Source organism: Emydura macquarii, unplaced genomic scaffold (assembly GCF_026122565.2).
Source record: "Emydura macquarii macquarii isolate MOO-44397 ecotype Brisbane River unplaced genomic scaffold, CSIRO-AGI_Emac_v2 contig_1230, whole genome shotgun sequence".
Taxonomy (NCBI): domain Eukaryota; kingdom Metazoa; phylum Chordata; order Testudines; family Chelidae; genus Emydura; species Emydura macquarii.
In genome coordinates this window covers 17501628-17518790 of record NW_027131367.1, presented here as the reverse complement: position 1 = coordinate 17518790, position 17163 = coordinate 17501628, and the positions used below count along the sequence as shown (strand labels likewise).

The 17163-nt window shown below is 40.2% G+C and overlaps 1 protein-coding gene across 9 annotated transcripts in view; it reads left to right on the top strand.

The window, feature by feature from the left end:
* The window catches only part of B3GNTL1 (UDP-GlcNAc:betaGal beta-1,3-N-acetylglucosaminyltransferase like 1), a 261980-nt gene that overhangs the window by 77816 nt on the left and 167001 nt on the right, over positions 1–17163 (top strand). For 8 of the 9 annotated variants that reach the window (XM_067547683.1, XM_067547682.1, XM_067547684.1 and 5 more), the window contains one exon: positions 1069–1164. In XM_067547683.1, coding sequence (XP_067403784.1) covers positions 1069–1164 — 96 coding nt within the window. Of the gene's footprint in view, positions 1–1068; positions 1165–17163 lie in introns of those variants that run through there. The other variant, XM_067547691.1, reaches the window with a different exon arrangement.

The following is a 17163-nucleotide window of genomic DNA, read 5'->3' as shown; positions in this document are numbered from 1 at the left end:
ATGTTTTCATTTGTCTTGTTAAATTCATGGAGAATAGTCCTTTGTTTGATATAAACTACTCTATATTATGACATATAGGCGGGGTTGTGACATAAGCAGGGCTAATAGCACCACCTATTATTAAGGTTGCACAATACTGTCCATTATAAGACCCTATTTTCAGTTGCTTATAACTTTGCAAGACTTCAACTGTTTGGGCTGAAATTGTACATGCTGGGTGTTTGCCTCTGGAAGAATTTTCTTTGAAAAATTTCAGCTAAAATTAGAGACATTTCCAAGAATGAGGCTAGGGAAAACTACATTTGCGCATTGTTAAAAAATTCTGGTGACTTTTTCTTTGAAAAGCTCTAGCAGTCCCATGCATTAGAGCAGGGAGTTGAAATGTAGGAGGGAGTGACCCTTGTGACAGGGCTGTGTCTTTTGCCATCTTTGTGAAAATCCACCTAAATTTGGTCAAATTATAAGCCTTTGAAAAATCACAATGTGCAAGTGCTCAGGAGAGACGTCTTAGATTTTAACAGCTAAATTCCCTGAAGATTCTGTCCACATGGAGCAGAACTTTCCTGCAGTTGCGGTTCTAGGCTGCTGCAGGCCAGTGTTGGTCTGGGCACCTGGAATGGGAAAAAGGAGACTGTCTGTATGTTCCATAATCGACCGTTTCCTCACCCCACCCCAAGCTCGGACAGAATGGAGGAAGAAGCTGCCTGAGTTGAATGCAGAGGAGACAAGATCCAGACATGGGCAAGCAAGTGGGAGTGGGGAGTAGATTGGGACAAGGAGACTGGGAAGGAGGGGGTCAGAAGCTGGGACTGTGGATGGATCTTGTGAGAAAAACAGTATGTGATAAAGTAAATTAGAAACTGTATCACAATGCATACATACATGGGGGATGAATTTAGGTTGCAAGGTAACCATAATTTTGACATTTCCTAACTTTTGAGTGCCTGACCTTGCAGCCTGAATAATGTGTAATGGAAGCATTTTTGTGTGTAATTATATTTAATTTCGGATGCTTTTCTGATGCTTGAATATCTGAAGTTTGACAGTTTGATTTTCATTTTGCTTTAGATTATAGGCTGCCAAATCAGGAGAGAGCCATTGGACTCTACTGAACGATATACTCGTTGGATCAATAATCTGACACATGGACAACTTCTTATGCAGGTATTCTTGTTTCAGCTATGATTCAATCTGTGGTGCCAAAGCACTAAACAGAGAGGCTTGTTTAGTTGTGTTTTCTCATTCATTAATGATGCTTGGTGGTGATCAGAGTTGCCCTTTGAGAAATTAAAGGCGAAAATACTTTTAAAAAACACACCAGATATTTGACTGAATGTAAATCATAGAAATATATTATTGAATCTGTTTTAATATGCCATTAAAATTATAATATTAGTGCCTGTAATTGGAAAAAATGCCTTTGGAGTATATGGTTATTGCATAGTGATGACCTTGTTCTTGAGGCGTTTGAAGCTATTTAACTTTTCCTTTCCAGTATGCTTCACATATCTCCTATACACATAGTGGTTACAGTGTGGTTAACTACACTACACATCCTGTCATGTCCTAGTACTTAAATAAGGTTTTCTTTTTAGCATACTTTCTTAAGTAAGAGAAAAAATTCTTCTCTCCTGAGGAGATTTTAGTTGTAACATTACACCCTGAAAATGTATGTATATATGTATGTATATATTTAGTTAACTCTTGCGGGAAATATTTTTAAAATAGTAGTTTTCCAAGGCTTAAACACAGGTTGCGTTATCCTCGTTTAAATACGATATATCTTGTGCAACTGAAGACAGCAGACTTGGCTTTAAAAGAGATTGTTTCATTAGGCAGGTGGCCAACACTGAACTAAAAGTGTCTTTGGCAAAAACAAGTTAAACTGTGGAAGAAATCAGTCCAATTCGTAGAAGAATGTGTGTGTTGAGTATTATAAGAAGTCTAATAGGTAGTTAGCAAAAGATCGTCCTAGAGTGCATTAAAAAGCACATATTTTGGGCTTAATTTTTGTGGTGTTATGGCAAGAAGACATTTGTTTTAAATTTTGCTAGGTTTAAATGGCTCAAGAGATGAATACACCCTTGTTTGTTAGACTTCATGTTGTAAACTCAGTTTCATTACCCACTGCTATAGCCCTAAAGACATAGTTACATCTCTGGAGTGGTAAGCATAACACACAGAGGAATCCATAGAGCTCCTTTAAGATCTGCAGTGGAAACAGTTGAAATGTACAATAACAGATAATCATAAGTTTGATGTATGAAACAGAGTATTTTGTTCTAAAGGACAATATTTTATTATAAAGAACTTACAAAAGTAAAGTGCCAATGGTATCATAAATCAGCTTGCCTGAAAAAAAGATGTATGGGAATTGCTCAACTTTGTTTAGGAAGGGATGTGGTTATAGGGGTCATTCATACATGTTTGGTGGTCCATCCCTGCAATAATAAAATGTTAGTCTAAGATTGTTAATTAATTGAAAGTGGTAATAGAAAAATAGTTACCAATGGAATATTTGGTATAGCCGTTGTGTTTGGCAGTAGAAGAGTTTTGTGGGAGTTGTGTGTTTGTTCCTTTTATTGTGTTTTGGTTTTTTTTGTGTGTTTGGGGTGTTTTGTTCTTTTTTCCAGTTTGCAGGATGCTGGGCGGGGCACTGAGCATCTAAGCCTGATTAGGGGGCCTATAAAGGGAGCCACCCAATCAGGCAGTGGCAGAGGAGCCAGCAAACAGAGGTGTAAACAGGGAATTTGCAAGGGGAGTTTGGGGGGGGAGTGTGTAGGGTTCTGGTATTGTTGCGATGGTTGCTGGGGGTTTGTTTTGGTGGGGTGTTTTTTCTGTGTGTGTGTGTTGTTTTTTCTCTCTCACTGACAGTACATAAGTGAGGAAGCTGTGCCAGATACAGAGGCCGCAATGGTAGTGACCCAAGCAATGGAAGAGACAATGAAGATGACTGGATGTAGGAGCTGTGGGATGTACATGATTCTGGGGGGGCGTACACGAAAGAGCTTTGTATGAAGTGCTGATAGAGCTGATGAAAGAGAAGATCCGGGGCTTGGAGATGCAGGTGGAAACTCTGGTTGAGTTTAGAAGAGGATTTGAGCAGATGATGGAGCAAAGGCATAAGGAGGCTGAAGGGAAAAGTCCAGACTTGCCGATAGAAGCAGGACCAAAGAACTTTGAGGGGAGACTTCTGGGTGAGGAAAGCGGCCAGTGGAAGCATGTGACTATGAGAACCAGGCAGAGGAAAAGACGGGCTAGTGAAGGAGAAACAGAGCTCAAGAACAAGTTTGCAGAGTTGGAAAATGAAGAAGGGGTGCAGCAAGCGGTAACTGAAGGTAAGAGGGCAAGGAAGAAGAGATGGGCAGCTAGTCCTATACAAAAAATCAATTTGAGCCAATGGAGATACACCAGATAAGAGCCCCAGAGGGATCCAGGATGGGTTGCAGAAGACTGAAAGGGAGAATAGAAGACAAGAGGACTTGCAGCCAGAAAGAACAGGGGATAGGCCGGAGAATCGCACCGTCCCCAGGAAAAGGCAGGTCTACGTGACTGGGGACTCCCTCCTAAGAAGAACAGACAGGCCTGTAACCAGAGCTGATCCGGAGAACAGAAAGGTGTGCTGTCTGTTTGGTGCTAGGATACGAGATGTGGACCTGAGGCTGAAGAGGATCCTAGTGGGAGTGGGAAAGAATCCACTGATTGTCCTTCTTGTGGGAACAAATGATACGGCTAGATTGTCATTGGAACGTATCCAGGGAGACTATGCCAGGCTTGGGAAGACTCTTAAGGAAATGGAGGCTCAGATGATCTTCAGTGGGATTCTGCATGTCCCTAGAGGATGGCAACAAAGGTGTGACAAGATTATGATGATCAACAGATGGCTTAGGCAGTGGTGCTATAGGGAGGGCTTTGGGATGTATGGTCACTGGGAGGCATTCATGGACAGGGGACTGTTCTCTTGGGATGGACTTCACTTGAACACGGAGGGAAATAGACTTCTAGGATGGAGGTTGGCACAACTGATTAGAAGAGCTTTAAACTAGGAATTTGGGAGATGGTTGGGAGATGTCCAGGTGATCTTCATGCCTGATTTTAACATTGAGAAGGAAGAAAATGAAATAGGAAAGGATACAGCAGTGGGTAGGAGAATAGACATAAAGAGGAAGGGTGGTGTAGATACCAGTCTAATAGGTGATACTGGTGGTAGAATGACTGTGGCGAATAGTGTAAGGAATGTGAGTGAAGCCAAACAGCAAAAATTAAGATGTTTGTACACGACCAATGTGAGGAGCCTGGGTAACAAAATGGAGGAATTAGAGCTACTGGTGCAGGAAGTGAAACCAGATATTATAGGGATAACAAAAACATTGGTGGAATAGTAGTCATGACTGGAATACAGGTATTGATGAGTATGTGCTGTTTAGGAAAGACAGAAATAAAGGCAAATGTGGTGGAGTAGCATATATCAATGATGAAGTAGACTAAAGAAATTAGAAGTGATGCAGTGAATAAGACAGAGTCTGTCTTGGCAAAAATCACATTGGGGAAGAAAACTGCTAGAGCTTCCCCTGGGATTGTGCTTGGGATAGTGCTACAGACCACCAGGATCCAATTTGGATATGAAATAGAGACCACCTTAATGTTTTTAGTGAAGTAAATATGATTGGGAACTGTGAGATTATGGGAGATTTTAATTTCCCAGATATAGACTGGAAGATTAGTATTAGTAGTAATAATAATAGGGCTCAGATTTTCCTAGATGTTATAGCTGACAGATTCCTTCATCAAATAGTTGCTGAACCAACAAGAGGGTATGCCATTTTAGATTTGGTATTGGTGAGCAGTGAGGATCTCCTAGAAGAACTGATTGTAGGGGACAGCCTTGGTTCGACCGACCATGAGCTATTTCAGTTCAAACTAAATGGAAGGATAAACAAAAATAGATCTGTGACTAGGGTCTTTAATTTCAAAAGGGCTAACTTAAAAAAATTAAGGGAATTGTTAGGGAAGTGGACTGGACTGAAGAACTCATGGATCTAAAGGTGGAGGAGGCTTGGAATTACTTCAAGTCAAAGTTACAGGAACAATCTGAAGCCTGCATCCCAGGAAGGGGAAAAAATTCATAGGCAAGGGTTGTAGACCAAGCTGGATGAGCAAGCATCTCAGAAAGATGATTAAGAAAAAGCAGAAAGCCTACAAGGAGTGGAAGATGGGAGGAATCAGCAAGCAAAGCTATCTCTTGGAGGTAAAAATATTTAGAGACAAAGTGAGAAATGCCAAAAGACAAGTAGAATTAGACCTTGCAAAGGAAATTAAAACCAGTAGTAAAAGGTTCTATAGCCATAAACAGAAAGGGAAAAAAAAAAGAAGGAAGAAGTGGAACTTCTAAGCACTGAGGATGGGGTGGAGGTTAAGGATAATCTAGGCATGGCCCAATATCTAAACAAATACTTTGCCTCAAATTTTAATGAGGCTAACGAAGACTTAGGGATAGTGACGGGGGGGCTAATGGGTTTGAGGATATGGAAGTAGAAATTACCATATCCGAGATAGAAGACAAACTTGAATTGCTTAATGGAACTAAATCAGGGGGCCTGGATAATCTCCATCCAAGTATATTAAAGGAACTGGCACGTGAAATTGCAAGCCCATTAACAAGGATTTTTAATGGATCTGTAAATTCAGGGGCTGTACTGTATGACTGGAGAATTGGTAACATAGTTCCTATTTTTAAGAAAGGCAAAAAACATGATCGGATAATTACAGGCTTGTTAGTTTGACCTCTGTAGTATGCAAGGTCTTGGAAAAATTTTTGAAAGAGAAAGTAATTAAGGACATTGAGGTTAACAGTAATTGGGACAAAATACAACATGGCTTTACAAAAAGTAGATTGTGCCAGACCAACCTGATCTCCTTTTTTGAGAAGATAACAGGTTTTTTAGACAAAGGGAATGCAGAGGATCTAATTTACTTAGATTTCAGTAAGGCATTTGAATAAGGTTCCTCCTGGGGAATTATTAGTTATATTGGAAAAGATGGTGATCAATATGAAAATTGGAAGGTGGATAAGGAACTGGTTAAAGGGGAGACTATAACGAGTCATACTGAAAGGTGAACTGTCAGGCTGGAGGGGGGTTACTAGTGGAGTTCCTCAGGGATTATTACTGACCTTGGCACAAAAAATGGGAGTGTGCTAATAATGTTTGCGAATTATACAAAGTTGGGAGGTATTGCAAATACAGAGAAAGACCGGGATATCATACAACAAGACCTGGATAACCCTGTAAACTGGAGTAATAGAAATAGGATGAAATTTAAAAGTGGAAAGTGAAAGGTCACTTAGGGACTAATAATGAGAACTTTTGCTATAAACTGTGAACACACCAGTTGAAATGACAGAGGAAGAGAAGGACCTGGGCATATTGGTTGATCACAGGATTATGGGCCGCCAATGTAATGTGACCGTGAAAAAAGTGAATGCCATTCTGGGATGCATCAGATGAGGTATTTCCAGTAGAGAAAGGGGAGGTGTTAGTACCGTTACACAAGGCTTTGGTCAAATCTCATCTGGATTACTGTCTGCAGTTCTGGTCTCCCATGTTTAAGAAAGATGAATTCATACGGGAACAGGTGCAGAGAAGGGCTAATAGGATGATCCACGGAATGGAAAACCTGCCTTATGAGAGGAGACTCAAAGAGCCTGGCTTGTTTAGCCTAACTAAAAGAAGGCTGAGGGGAGATATGATTGCTCTCTGTAAATACATGAGAGAGATAAATACTGGGGAGGCAGAGGAATTATTTAAGTTCAGCATCAGTGTGGACAGAAGAACAAATGGATATAAACTGGCCATCAGGAAGTTTAGACTTGAAATTAGATGAAGGTTTGTAACCATCAGAGGAGTGAAGTTCTGGAATAGCCTTCCAAGGGGAACAATGGGGGCAAGAAACCTAGCTGGCTTCAACACTGAGCTTGATAAATTCGTGGAAGGGATGGTATGACGGACAGCCTAATTTGGCAATTGACTGATCTTAGATTACTAGCGGTAAATATGCCCAATGGCCTGTGAAGGGATATTAGATGGGATGGGTTCTGAGTTACTAAAGAGAATTCTTTCTGGGTGTCTGGTTGCTGAGTCTTGCCCACATGCTCAGGGTTTAACTGATCTCCATATTTGGGGTCGGGAAGGAATTTCCCCCCTGGGCAGTTTGGCATAGGTATAGGTGTTTTTCACCTTCCTCTGTAGCATGGGGCACAGGTCTCTTGCTGGTGGGTTCTCTGTACCTTGAAGTCTTTAAACCATTATTTGAGGACTTCAGTAACTCAGGTGAGGGGTCTATTACAGGAGTGTGTGTGTGAAGTTCTGTAACCTGCATTGTGCAGGAGGTTATACTAGATGATCATAATGGTGCTTTCTGATCTTATAGTCTATGAGTATAAGAGGTTTATGGGTTGAGAAATACTGTATGCCTTTGACAGCAGCAGTGAGATGCATGATCATGGTACATGGTTTGAAGTGGTGGGGAAAAAGGCTCTTGATTTAAGGACTGATTCCACAGCCATTGAAATCTTTCGATTGACTTCAAATTAATTTTGGATTAGTCCTTAATGAATTGGGAAGAAAGGCTTTTTGCAGTGGGCTTAACTAAGGAGTATATACAGTGCCATCATTTTTTTTTCATGGTCTGATTGTACTGATAGATTTTGTAACTAAATGAGGATTATTGAAAATTGAGTCCAGTTTTCTTTTATCTTCGGGCCCTGATATCACACCACTGACATCACTGAAACTTTTGCCATTGATTTCAATTAGAGTAGGATTAGGCCTCAAAATTTTGTCTCTTCATATTGTTTTTGCCTGAGCTTAGAAGTTGGAAAAAGAAATGGGAAACCTAGCCAGCTCCTGTCTAATATTCACAGTATTCTTCTTCTATTTAATATAAGGTTTAGTTTGTTATGCATGTCTTGTCTTTTTATTTTTATTTTCTTTGAAAATGTAAATAAACTCCAAGAAAATTATATTTTCACTGCTGGACCTTTGGTGCAGGATTTGTAGAATCTCTGAGATGAGCAATCTTTAAGGGAATCTAGGAAAGTTGGCTTTAGTTTACAGTACATTGTCTCCAGCAATTTCCTGTACTGAGGGACTGGAAGAAATGCTCAGCACTTTTCAGCTGTTTCTGCTACACTACTGTATTTTATACAGATGAACGAATTGTGTCTTATGTTGGGAAATTAAACCACTGAACTGCAAAATGGAGGTCCCCTGGTGTACTTTCACTACTGCGTTACTGTCTGTATGTCAGTCATGATTTTGAAAAAAATAACTTCCTCTTTGAAAGCAATTTAGGGGTGGAGAAGGTGATTAAAGGATTAAAAAGTATAAACTGTATACTGTAGATATGCATTTTCAGACATATTAATACATGGATCATAAACATTTATAGAGGGTTTTTTTTTTAAATGTTTCCTTCTGACCCAATAAATGTAGAGTTTTTAGACTGTTATGGCAATTTATGGAAATATATCACACTAACAGCCACAGAACAAAACACATAAATTAATATTCAAGGGACTTGGATGTTTTAATACGCTGCTTTGGTAAATGGAAGAAGTTGCAGACTTAAAAAAATCCCACAGGACCTCTAAATCTTATCCATTTCTGAAATTTTGTTGTAGTCTGATCTGCAGGTACATAAACTGAAAACTTTGCTGAACATTATAAGTCAAAACACCTATCTGTGAGTGTTTTTAATGTTAGTTTAAATTATTCAATTATTCAAATAGTCTAAGTAGTTTTTAAAAATTTGTTTTTGACCCTGAGCAATATAGTTTAACTCAGATCCAAGCCTGTTCAATAGATGCTTAGTTAGATCTTTGACACAACAAACTATAATGGCTCTGTCTATCCATAGTGCATCTAAACCGCTCAATATTGCTCACTGACACACAGTGCATATGGCTGTTTATCTTGGAAAATTCCTTCTAAATTGGCTGGATTTAGAATCTTTTGAGAGATGATTGGTGGATTGTAACTTTTAATTGTATGTTCATACTACACGTGTGGGTACAGTTTGGCAGTTTTCTGGTCTCTCTGGATCATTCAACAGTGGGGAAGAACGTAGCACATTGGGATTCCTTAGCATACTACTACGTTCTGTTCTGTAAGAGCCAACAGGTTACTAAGGCTGCCAGGCTGAGTCCAGAAGCTTTTTGTGCGTCATCCTATAAATTCTAGGGGGTTCTGAATTACTGTTGAATAAAAGACGGTGTGACATATTTGTAATTAACTTGCTGTTCTGTTGCATTAAAACAACGCTGTTGCGTCTCTCTTCGCCATGTTCTGGAGGTCAACGAGTGGCTTTATTAATGCTGAGGAGTGATTGAAGGTATGTCTTTAGAGCCAGAATTGAAGCAAATGATCTGAAAACTTGAAAGAAAACATACTGCCACTTACAATAGGTGTTACTCATCATTGCTAGTAAAGACTGAAGTGGGGCTGAGAGAGAGACTTTCTGATTTTAGATTAACAATGCTGCTGTTGTTGAAAATTTTACCACTATGGACTTTCTCAGGAGAAGGTATACATGAAGCAGAAAAAGCTGATTTTTTGGGGAAACATTTAACTTCTGATTTAAGACAACTGTTTTGTTTGGTTAGCTAAGGTTTTGTTGGTTTTTTGTTTTTGTTTTTTTCATCTTCCCCCTCCATTCTCTGATGTGTCCCAAAACTAGAAGAAGTTTATAGTGAAGTTCTATGCGTTTTGGCCTAGGCAAATGCAGCTGAATTTACAGATTGAATGGCTAGAATGCATTGTATTGAACTGTCTGGACCTAATTAAGCATGTACAATAAAATAAAATTATTTAGCAGCTTCATTTTAATTCTTGCCTTCAGAGGGGCATGAAAAAAATTGCACAGGCTTGTCAGTGGTTTTATATTTACTGCAGAAAGTGTACATCAGAGGAGCTCTTAGGAGTCATAGTGAGTGCAGAGCATCTAATGAGAAATACTTACCCACATCTGTGAACTGAAAGCATAATTGGAGCTTCTTAATGAGGCTCTGTACAAAGGTGTCTCAAGGTTAAATATTCTTGAACTTTTAGAAAGAGATCTGCAATAGCTCAAAATTATTTAAATTTTCACTTAGTATTTCAACATTTTTGTTTGGATTTAAGTGTTCTGTAGAGAAAATATGGGAATTGTAAAACACTGTGCTTTTGCAAGGTTTCTTTGATTATTTGTTTTAAAAAAATCAAGCCACTTTCAGACCTGCAAGCGTTTGCAGATCCATTAACTTGAATTAGCTATCAGTTCTTACACAGTTTTGAATTTGATCCATAATTTAATATTTAAATATTTATAATAGAAACATTGTAATATACTATAAAAACATCTCAATATACTCCCTTTTGATTGGCTTTCTGTTCCAAAAGGTTCCTGGTAGCTGTGACATCTTGGCATGATGCATGCTGTGAATTTGTAAAAAAGTATGAAATGAATCTGATGGACACTGAAATGCCTTAGGGCAGATCTTCAGCAGGTCTAAATTATCATACGTCCATTGGAGTCTGTGGAACAGTTTATGCTAGCGAAGTCGCTGCCCCAGTATCTTCAGACCTTAATTGTACACAGTATAGAACTGAATAGGTTTACATTTTGTAGGGTTTTTTTTTTCAAATATTTTGGTGAATCTTTGGGAGCTGTGTTCTGGGGCACAAGCAGTAGATGCTAAAAATAAGGAGAAATAAACCAATAGTAAATTTTTCAGAAGTGTCTACATCCCATTTGCCTGAATGATGTGGGTGCCTAGCCTCAGTCTCATTGAAAGTCAGTGGAATTTGGGAGCCTAAGTGCCTAAGTTCCTTTAGGAAATGGAATTTAGGCTCCTCATTCACTTACATGCTTTTGAAAATGTACAAATGTTTAAAAAAATACAACAAGCTAAACTACTGTGACCACAACCTTCTAATTGGCCTAGATCTAGGAATGCGTTACACCTTGGTCGTTTTGTGAACTGAACTAAATAATGACTTACAGCTTTTGAAACATTAAATGTTGTTACTGAGTGTTCATTCATGGTTGTTTGATCTTTCATAGTTAGCTTGTTGATATGTTACCTTAAAAATAAACAGACTTTAATCTTATTTTGGGCTCTTATCCCATTGCCCTTTGTAGCTTGAGGAGACAGTTTTTGCCTAACAGATAAGGAATGACTTAAACATAACTTTGTCTTCAAATGGTAGCTGGAAATAATAGAGCAATCCTAACATTTTATCTTCAAAAGATAAAGCTACTCTAAATCCAGAAATTGCCAAATAATCTGATGCTGTTTAGTTTTCAATCAGTTCTCCATATATGAGAGCCCAGTACAGATACACCCAAAACTTCCTGTAATTTTATTTCTTCGTGAGTTTGAAAATAAAAATGCTGAATCCACAGAAAAAAGAAACATCCTTGCTGTAAATTTTAATGAAAAATGCTAGCTTTAGCCATGAGTTCATCTATTTTTAATTTATTGAAGCTCTCTATTTTAATTTGCCCTAGAGGAAAAGTATTTTATTCTACCTGTTGCAGCCAGGCACAGTACAGTGCATTTTCTCACACTGAGTAATATGCATGAACACTTAAAATAATTCACTTTTAAGGAAAATTTCAGCCAAACAATCGGTCTAGTTTCAAAGGTGATTTTTCCCCCCAAGGTTTCTGCATTTCAGGAACTCAGACACTTAAGAGTTACTTACTGATGATTTACTCCTTAGTGGAAAATAACTAATTTTCCTTGCTTGCTAAGTCATCATTCCAGCTTTTGTTGGGTAAAAATCAGAGGACCAGATTTTCAAAAGTGCTCAGTACCCAGTACCTGCTGTAGTTTTCATTGGAGTCACTGAGTGAAGTTGAAAAACTGTTCTGATGATTTTATCAGCTCCTGCTATGTTGCTGCACAGTGGTTTTCAACAAAGCTCACTGTTCTAAATTAAATTAGAATCACCAAACTACTTTCCTGTTGAAAACAAATTTGGTTATATAACTCAGCTTGTGTCTTCACATATATCTCGCTTAAACTCTGGCACCCATCACTATAGTAGCTGAGTGTAGGGATCATTACTTGCCAAATTGGACTGTAGATCAAAAAAACAGGGACACCTGAAGTTGCTGGATTGATTTGTAGTAAACAGTATTTTGGTTTCATGCTCATATCTTTAAAGTAGCCTCAGTTTAGCACATTTAATATGTGTCTTTATATTTCTCGCTGTTTTGATTGCTTGGCCAGTCATGGGTGCTTTCTTTTAAGGCACAGTTACATCATCAGCCTGTTCCTTTCATCAATACTAAGAGTATGAACAATATTAATGCAGTTTTTAAAAAACATATTATCATGTATTTATTGCATCTGGTAAAGAGAACAAGTTCTGACTCAGTCTTACAACTTTTGGACACAAGAGCCTGATCCTGTGGGGTGCTCAGCACACCTAATTTCTTTCAGTGTGAATGTGATCAGTACCATGCAGGGCTTGGATCAAGATTAATAGCTAAATTTCTAAGGAGCTTGAACTGTTTAAATGCAGCTGTGAGTGTTGTGTCCTTTTTCCTAGGTAGTAGTTATTTGTATCTGTTAAAATATGCAGATAGCATGATTTTAAGGATCCATTAGCATACATTTAGTTAATCAAAAGTGCAGTTCACATATGCAGATCACATTTTGAGAAGTAGGATGTAAGAGAAGGTGGGGCAGGCATGTGCTCTGTGGTTAGCATGAGGATAGCCAAGTCCTGGCCCGAACGGAAATCTGAGCAGTTGCAGTGCATGGGGTGTATAACGAGGAAGGAAATAGTCTTGCATCTGGCTGCTAATGTAACTCTTGGTCCTTTGCCATCTCGCTGGATAAGATGAGTTCTATGATGTGGGTGGATATAACCTTTACATCACTTTCAATGCCTACCTCCTACAAAGTCAAAAAAAGAAGTGGGAAGAGAAGTGTACAACGGGCATGTTTTATGCACCTTTTCAAAAAAAAATCTTACCAAAATGGCTAATTTTGACTATGCTAAATGAAGTATCACGTTAGTCACTGCTGCTACCTGCAGTAGTGGGGTGTGTGTGTGTGTGTGAGAGAGAAAAAGATCTAGTGAAATAAAAATTCTGCAAAATGTTGAGGATTTGTTTTTTAGTGGACAGTTTTTAAATAATTTCCCATGCTTATGGATCTAGGACCTGTTCAGCTTACTGGACTGGCCATAAAATGCACCTGTTAACGTAAAGGATGAATATTTGTAAGAGCCTATGGAAGTCTTTGAACAAGTGCAAAGTATTATTATTTCTAGTGGTTTGTATATCCCAGTTTGCCCAGAGGATTTTCTTTACTCTGCATAATTCATTAAACACCTGAAGGCCTTAAAGTGTGATGTTACAACATTAAAAAATATATTAGTGATTGTTTTCCAGATGGAATGGTTGTTAGGTTTCTTAGGCCAGTAAAACCCAAAGAAGCAATCTTGATGTTTGAGTACTGATTAATATTAAAATTTTACTTCAAATTTGTTTTCTGTGACTTGGGCTTGATCTATACTTAAAAGTTTACTAGTATAACTATTTTGGTTAGGGGTGTGATATTTTTATAACGTGTATTAATATAAAAAGTGTTTTTAGAGAGTGAAATTTGAAAATGAATAACAAACACTATTAGTGCAGTCTCCATTGTGTTGTTTATTTTGATATTAAATTCAATTTGTATTTTATTTGTTCCAAAATATCAATTTTCAGTGTGTCACAAAGTTTTGCATTACAAATGAGTGAATACATTGTAGAAGATGTTGGAGGGATGGGGAAGTTGCAGGTTATGGTAGCTGGGCAGGGGACAGCTGGCACTTTTGGGATCAAAAAAGCTATGGGAATGGGTTTCTCAGTTACGATCAGTAAAGCCCTGCACAGATACAAAAGTGTGGATCTGCATCTGATCCGCATCGGTGAGCATCAACATCTATCCGACCTGCAGTCTGCACTTCCAGCTTTACATCTATCTGTACTGTACACCAAACCCAGCCGCCAATCAGCTGTTTGGTGACACTCTCCTGCCCAATTGCCATTGATCAGCTGTTGCACGTCTGGCTCAGTTTGCACGTTTGGCCAGTTTGCCCTGGTGGCTAGCTGGAGGTCCTGTTGAACAGCTGATTGGGCTGCCTGGAGGAAGCGGAGAGGAAGGGGGTCTGGGCTGTCTGGGGGTGGGGGAAGTGGAAGGGTAGGGGGCCAGGCTGCCCGGGGGTTGAGGAGAAAAGTGAAGGAGAGAGATGAGGGGAGCGGGAGGTGGGCTCTATACTGAGGGGCCTCTGGGGCTGGGTTGAGGGGTGGCTCTCTTCTCAGCATGCTATAGTCCCATGGCTGGACTTTTGCTTGTTACTGTCCCTGCTAAGGGAGAACCGACTCTGAGCCCTGGCACTCACTCTCCATTCCCCATTGTGACGTCATCCCTGCTGTTTGTGGGATGTCCTGGCCTGGGGGATCTGGGCGTTTCCTGCAGGGATATAGCGAGTCCAGGCTCCAGATGGATCAGAGCCTGCTCCAGGGGACTCTCTTACCTTAAGGCTGCTGGCGGGAGTACGTGACCTGTGGTCACCAGCCTAGGGTCCCGTTGAGCAACAGATCGTCAGCCAGCTTGCCCTCCCTGTCCCCCACCGAACAGCTGATTGGCGACCGGCTCCCACCCCTGGATCTTAAAGGCAGGGAAGCAACTTCAAAGGCTATCAGCTATAGACAGCTTCCCCGCCTTTGAGATCCACATCCGATCCACGATCTGCAAACATTGATCCGTGGATGGAGATATCTGTGGATCTACAGTGGGTATCCGTGGATTTGCAGGGCTCTAACGATCAGGCTCCTTTACATGACTCAGTCAGTTATACCCACTTTAAGGCCTCTTTACATTATCAGAGTGAATTCAAACTGGAACAGGTACAGAGAAAGGCTACTAGGATGATCCGAGGAATGGAAAAACCTATTTTATAAGAGGACAGTCAAAGAGCTTGCGGGAGTCTCCGGTGCCCTGCGAACTGGACTCGCACCTAGGTGACTGCCACACACGCCCCAGCTCTGAGCCAAGAGACAGCCTCCCGCACCCTGGCTTGAAGATGGGCAGCAACTGCCTGCCGCCTGCCCACATGCTCGGATCCCAGCCTGCACGGAAGCCTCCTCCACCCCAGCTTGGAGCAGGTGGCAGTCATCCACCTTCCGGGCTGGCAGCCAGGTGGCAGCCGCCTGCAACTTGCCCAGGTGGCAGCTCCGCTCCCCAGCTCAAAGCCCAGTGCCCAGAAAGCCAGGTGGAGAGCCCAGCAGCTTGCCCAGTCCTGAAGCCAGGCTTTACCCTCAGTCTTACTTGTCAATTTCATGGCTCTAGTTGAGCCGTGAAATTGACAACTATGACAGCCCCAGATTTTACCAGTATAAAAATGTTAAGAGGAACCCACACAGTGCAATTTGCCCCAAGCCTGCACTCCCCTAGCCATGGGGAGTGCTGCTATCCACTCTGGCAGGCCGCTAGTGCCTGCTCATACCTCCCAGGTTCCCAGCTGTGTGAGGAGAACACCATGTGACCCCGCCATCAGGCCATAGTGATGGGCTGGCTTTGACCTTTGCTCCTATATGGAGGAAGGGGAGGAGGAATGAGGGGAGAAACAGTAGGGGATTTTGTGATCTGCCACAGCCACATAGGATTGCAGAACTAAGAACTCTCCTGCTTTACGAGAAATACAGTCGTCCAGCGGTAAAGGGGGAAAAGATTGTATTTATCAGAGTGGAAAATTGAGTGTTGGGGTACTTATTAAAATTTTCAGAAATTAGGGGGTACTTGCTACTTAAAAGGTTGAGAAACACTGGTTTAGACTAACCAAAAGAAGGCTGAGGGGAGATATGATTGCTTTCTATAAATACATCAGAGGGATAAATACCAGGGAGAGAGAGGAATTATTTAAATTCAGCATCAATGTGGACACAAGAACTAATGGATATAAACAGGCCATCAGGAAGTTTAAACTTCAAATTAGATGAAGGTTTCTAACCATCAGAGGAGTGACATTTTGGAACAGCCTTCCAAGGGGAGCAATGGGGGCAAGAAACGTAGCTGGCTTCAAGACTGAGCTTGATAAGTTTATGGAGAGGATGGTATGATGGGACAGCCTAATTCAGGAAGTAATTGATCTTTGACTACTAGTAGTAAATATGCCCAATGGCCTATGATGATTTCCGAGTTACTACAGAGAATTCTTTCCAGGTGTCTGGCTAGTGAGTCTTGCCCATACGCTCAGAGTTTAGCTGATTGCCATATTTGGGGTCGGGAAGGAATTTTCCCCCAGGGCAGATTGGCAGAGACCCTGGGGGTTTTTCACCTTCCTCTGCAGCATGGGGCTCAGGTCACTTGCTGGTGGATTCTCTGTACCTTGAAGTCTTTAAACCAATATTTGAGGACTTCAGTAACTCAGTCATAGGTTAAGGAGTGGGTCGGTGAGGTTCTGTGGCCTGCATTGTGCAGGAGGTCAAACTAGATGATCATAATGGCCCCTTCTGACCTTAAAGTCTAAGTCTATGATTCTATGAGTGATGTAAATGAGACTCAGAGTATGTTACACTGTTGAAGGCTTAGTGTAATTTGAGTTGCTTGATTACTGTTTTATAGACTCAGCATAATTTTAGTTGCTTATTTGGTTATTTTTATTTTTGTAGTATGACGTTTATTGGTTGGTAAAAAATAAATAAGATTACTAAGTAACTGCAGATGTTTTCGTTTTTGCATATTATGGCACATAACAAGACAAAATACACAACATGTATGCTTGCAGTTGTACATAAATAACAGTAATAGGAACAAGATATCCTTGAACATCTGTGGGTACACTTTTTCATTGCCAAGGGGCACATTTTTGCACTGCCCCTCCTATCACCAGATATTTTAACAGCCCCAATTATCATAATAAAAATAAAATATAATCAAAAATAAAAACCCAATATACGTAATTAACATGTATAATAATAAATAAAAATAATTAAATAAAAGCTGTTTATAAAAAAGTATAAAAAGTCACTACTTAAACAAAAAAGCATGTTCCATCAACACCTGACTCCGCAAAAGGTGCTGCCGGTCACACCAGAGGCCACTGACTCCCTGGCAGGGCC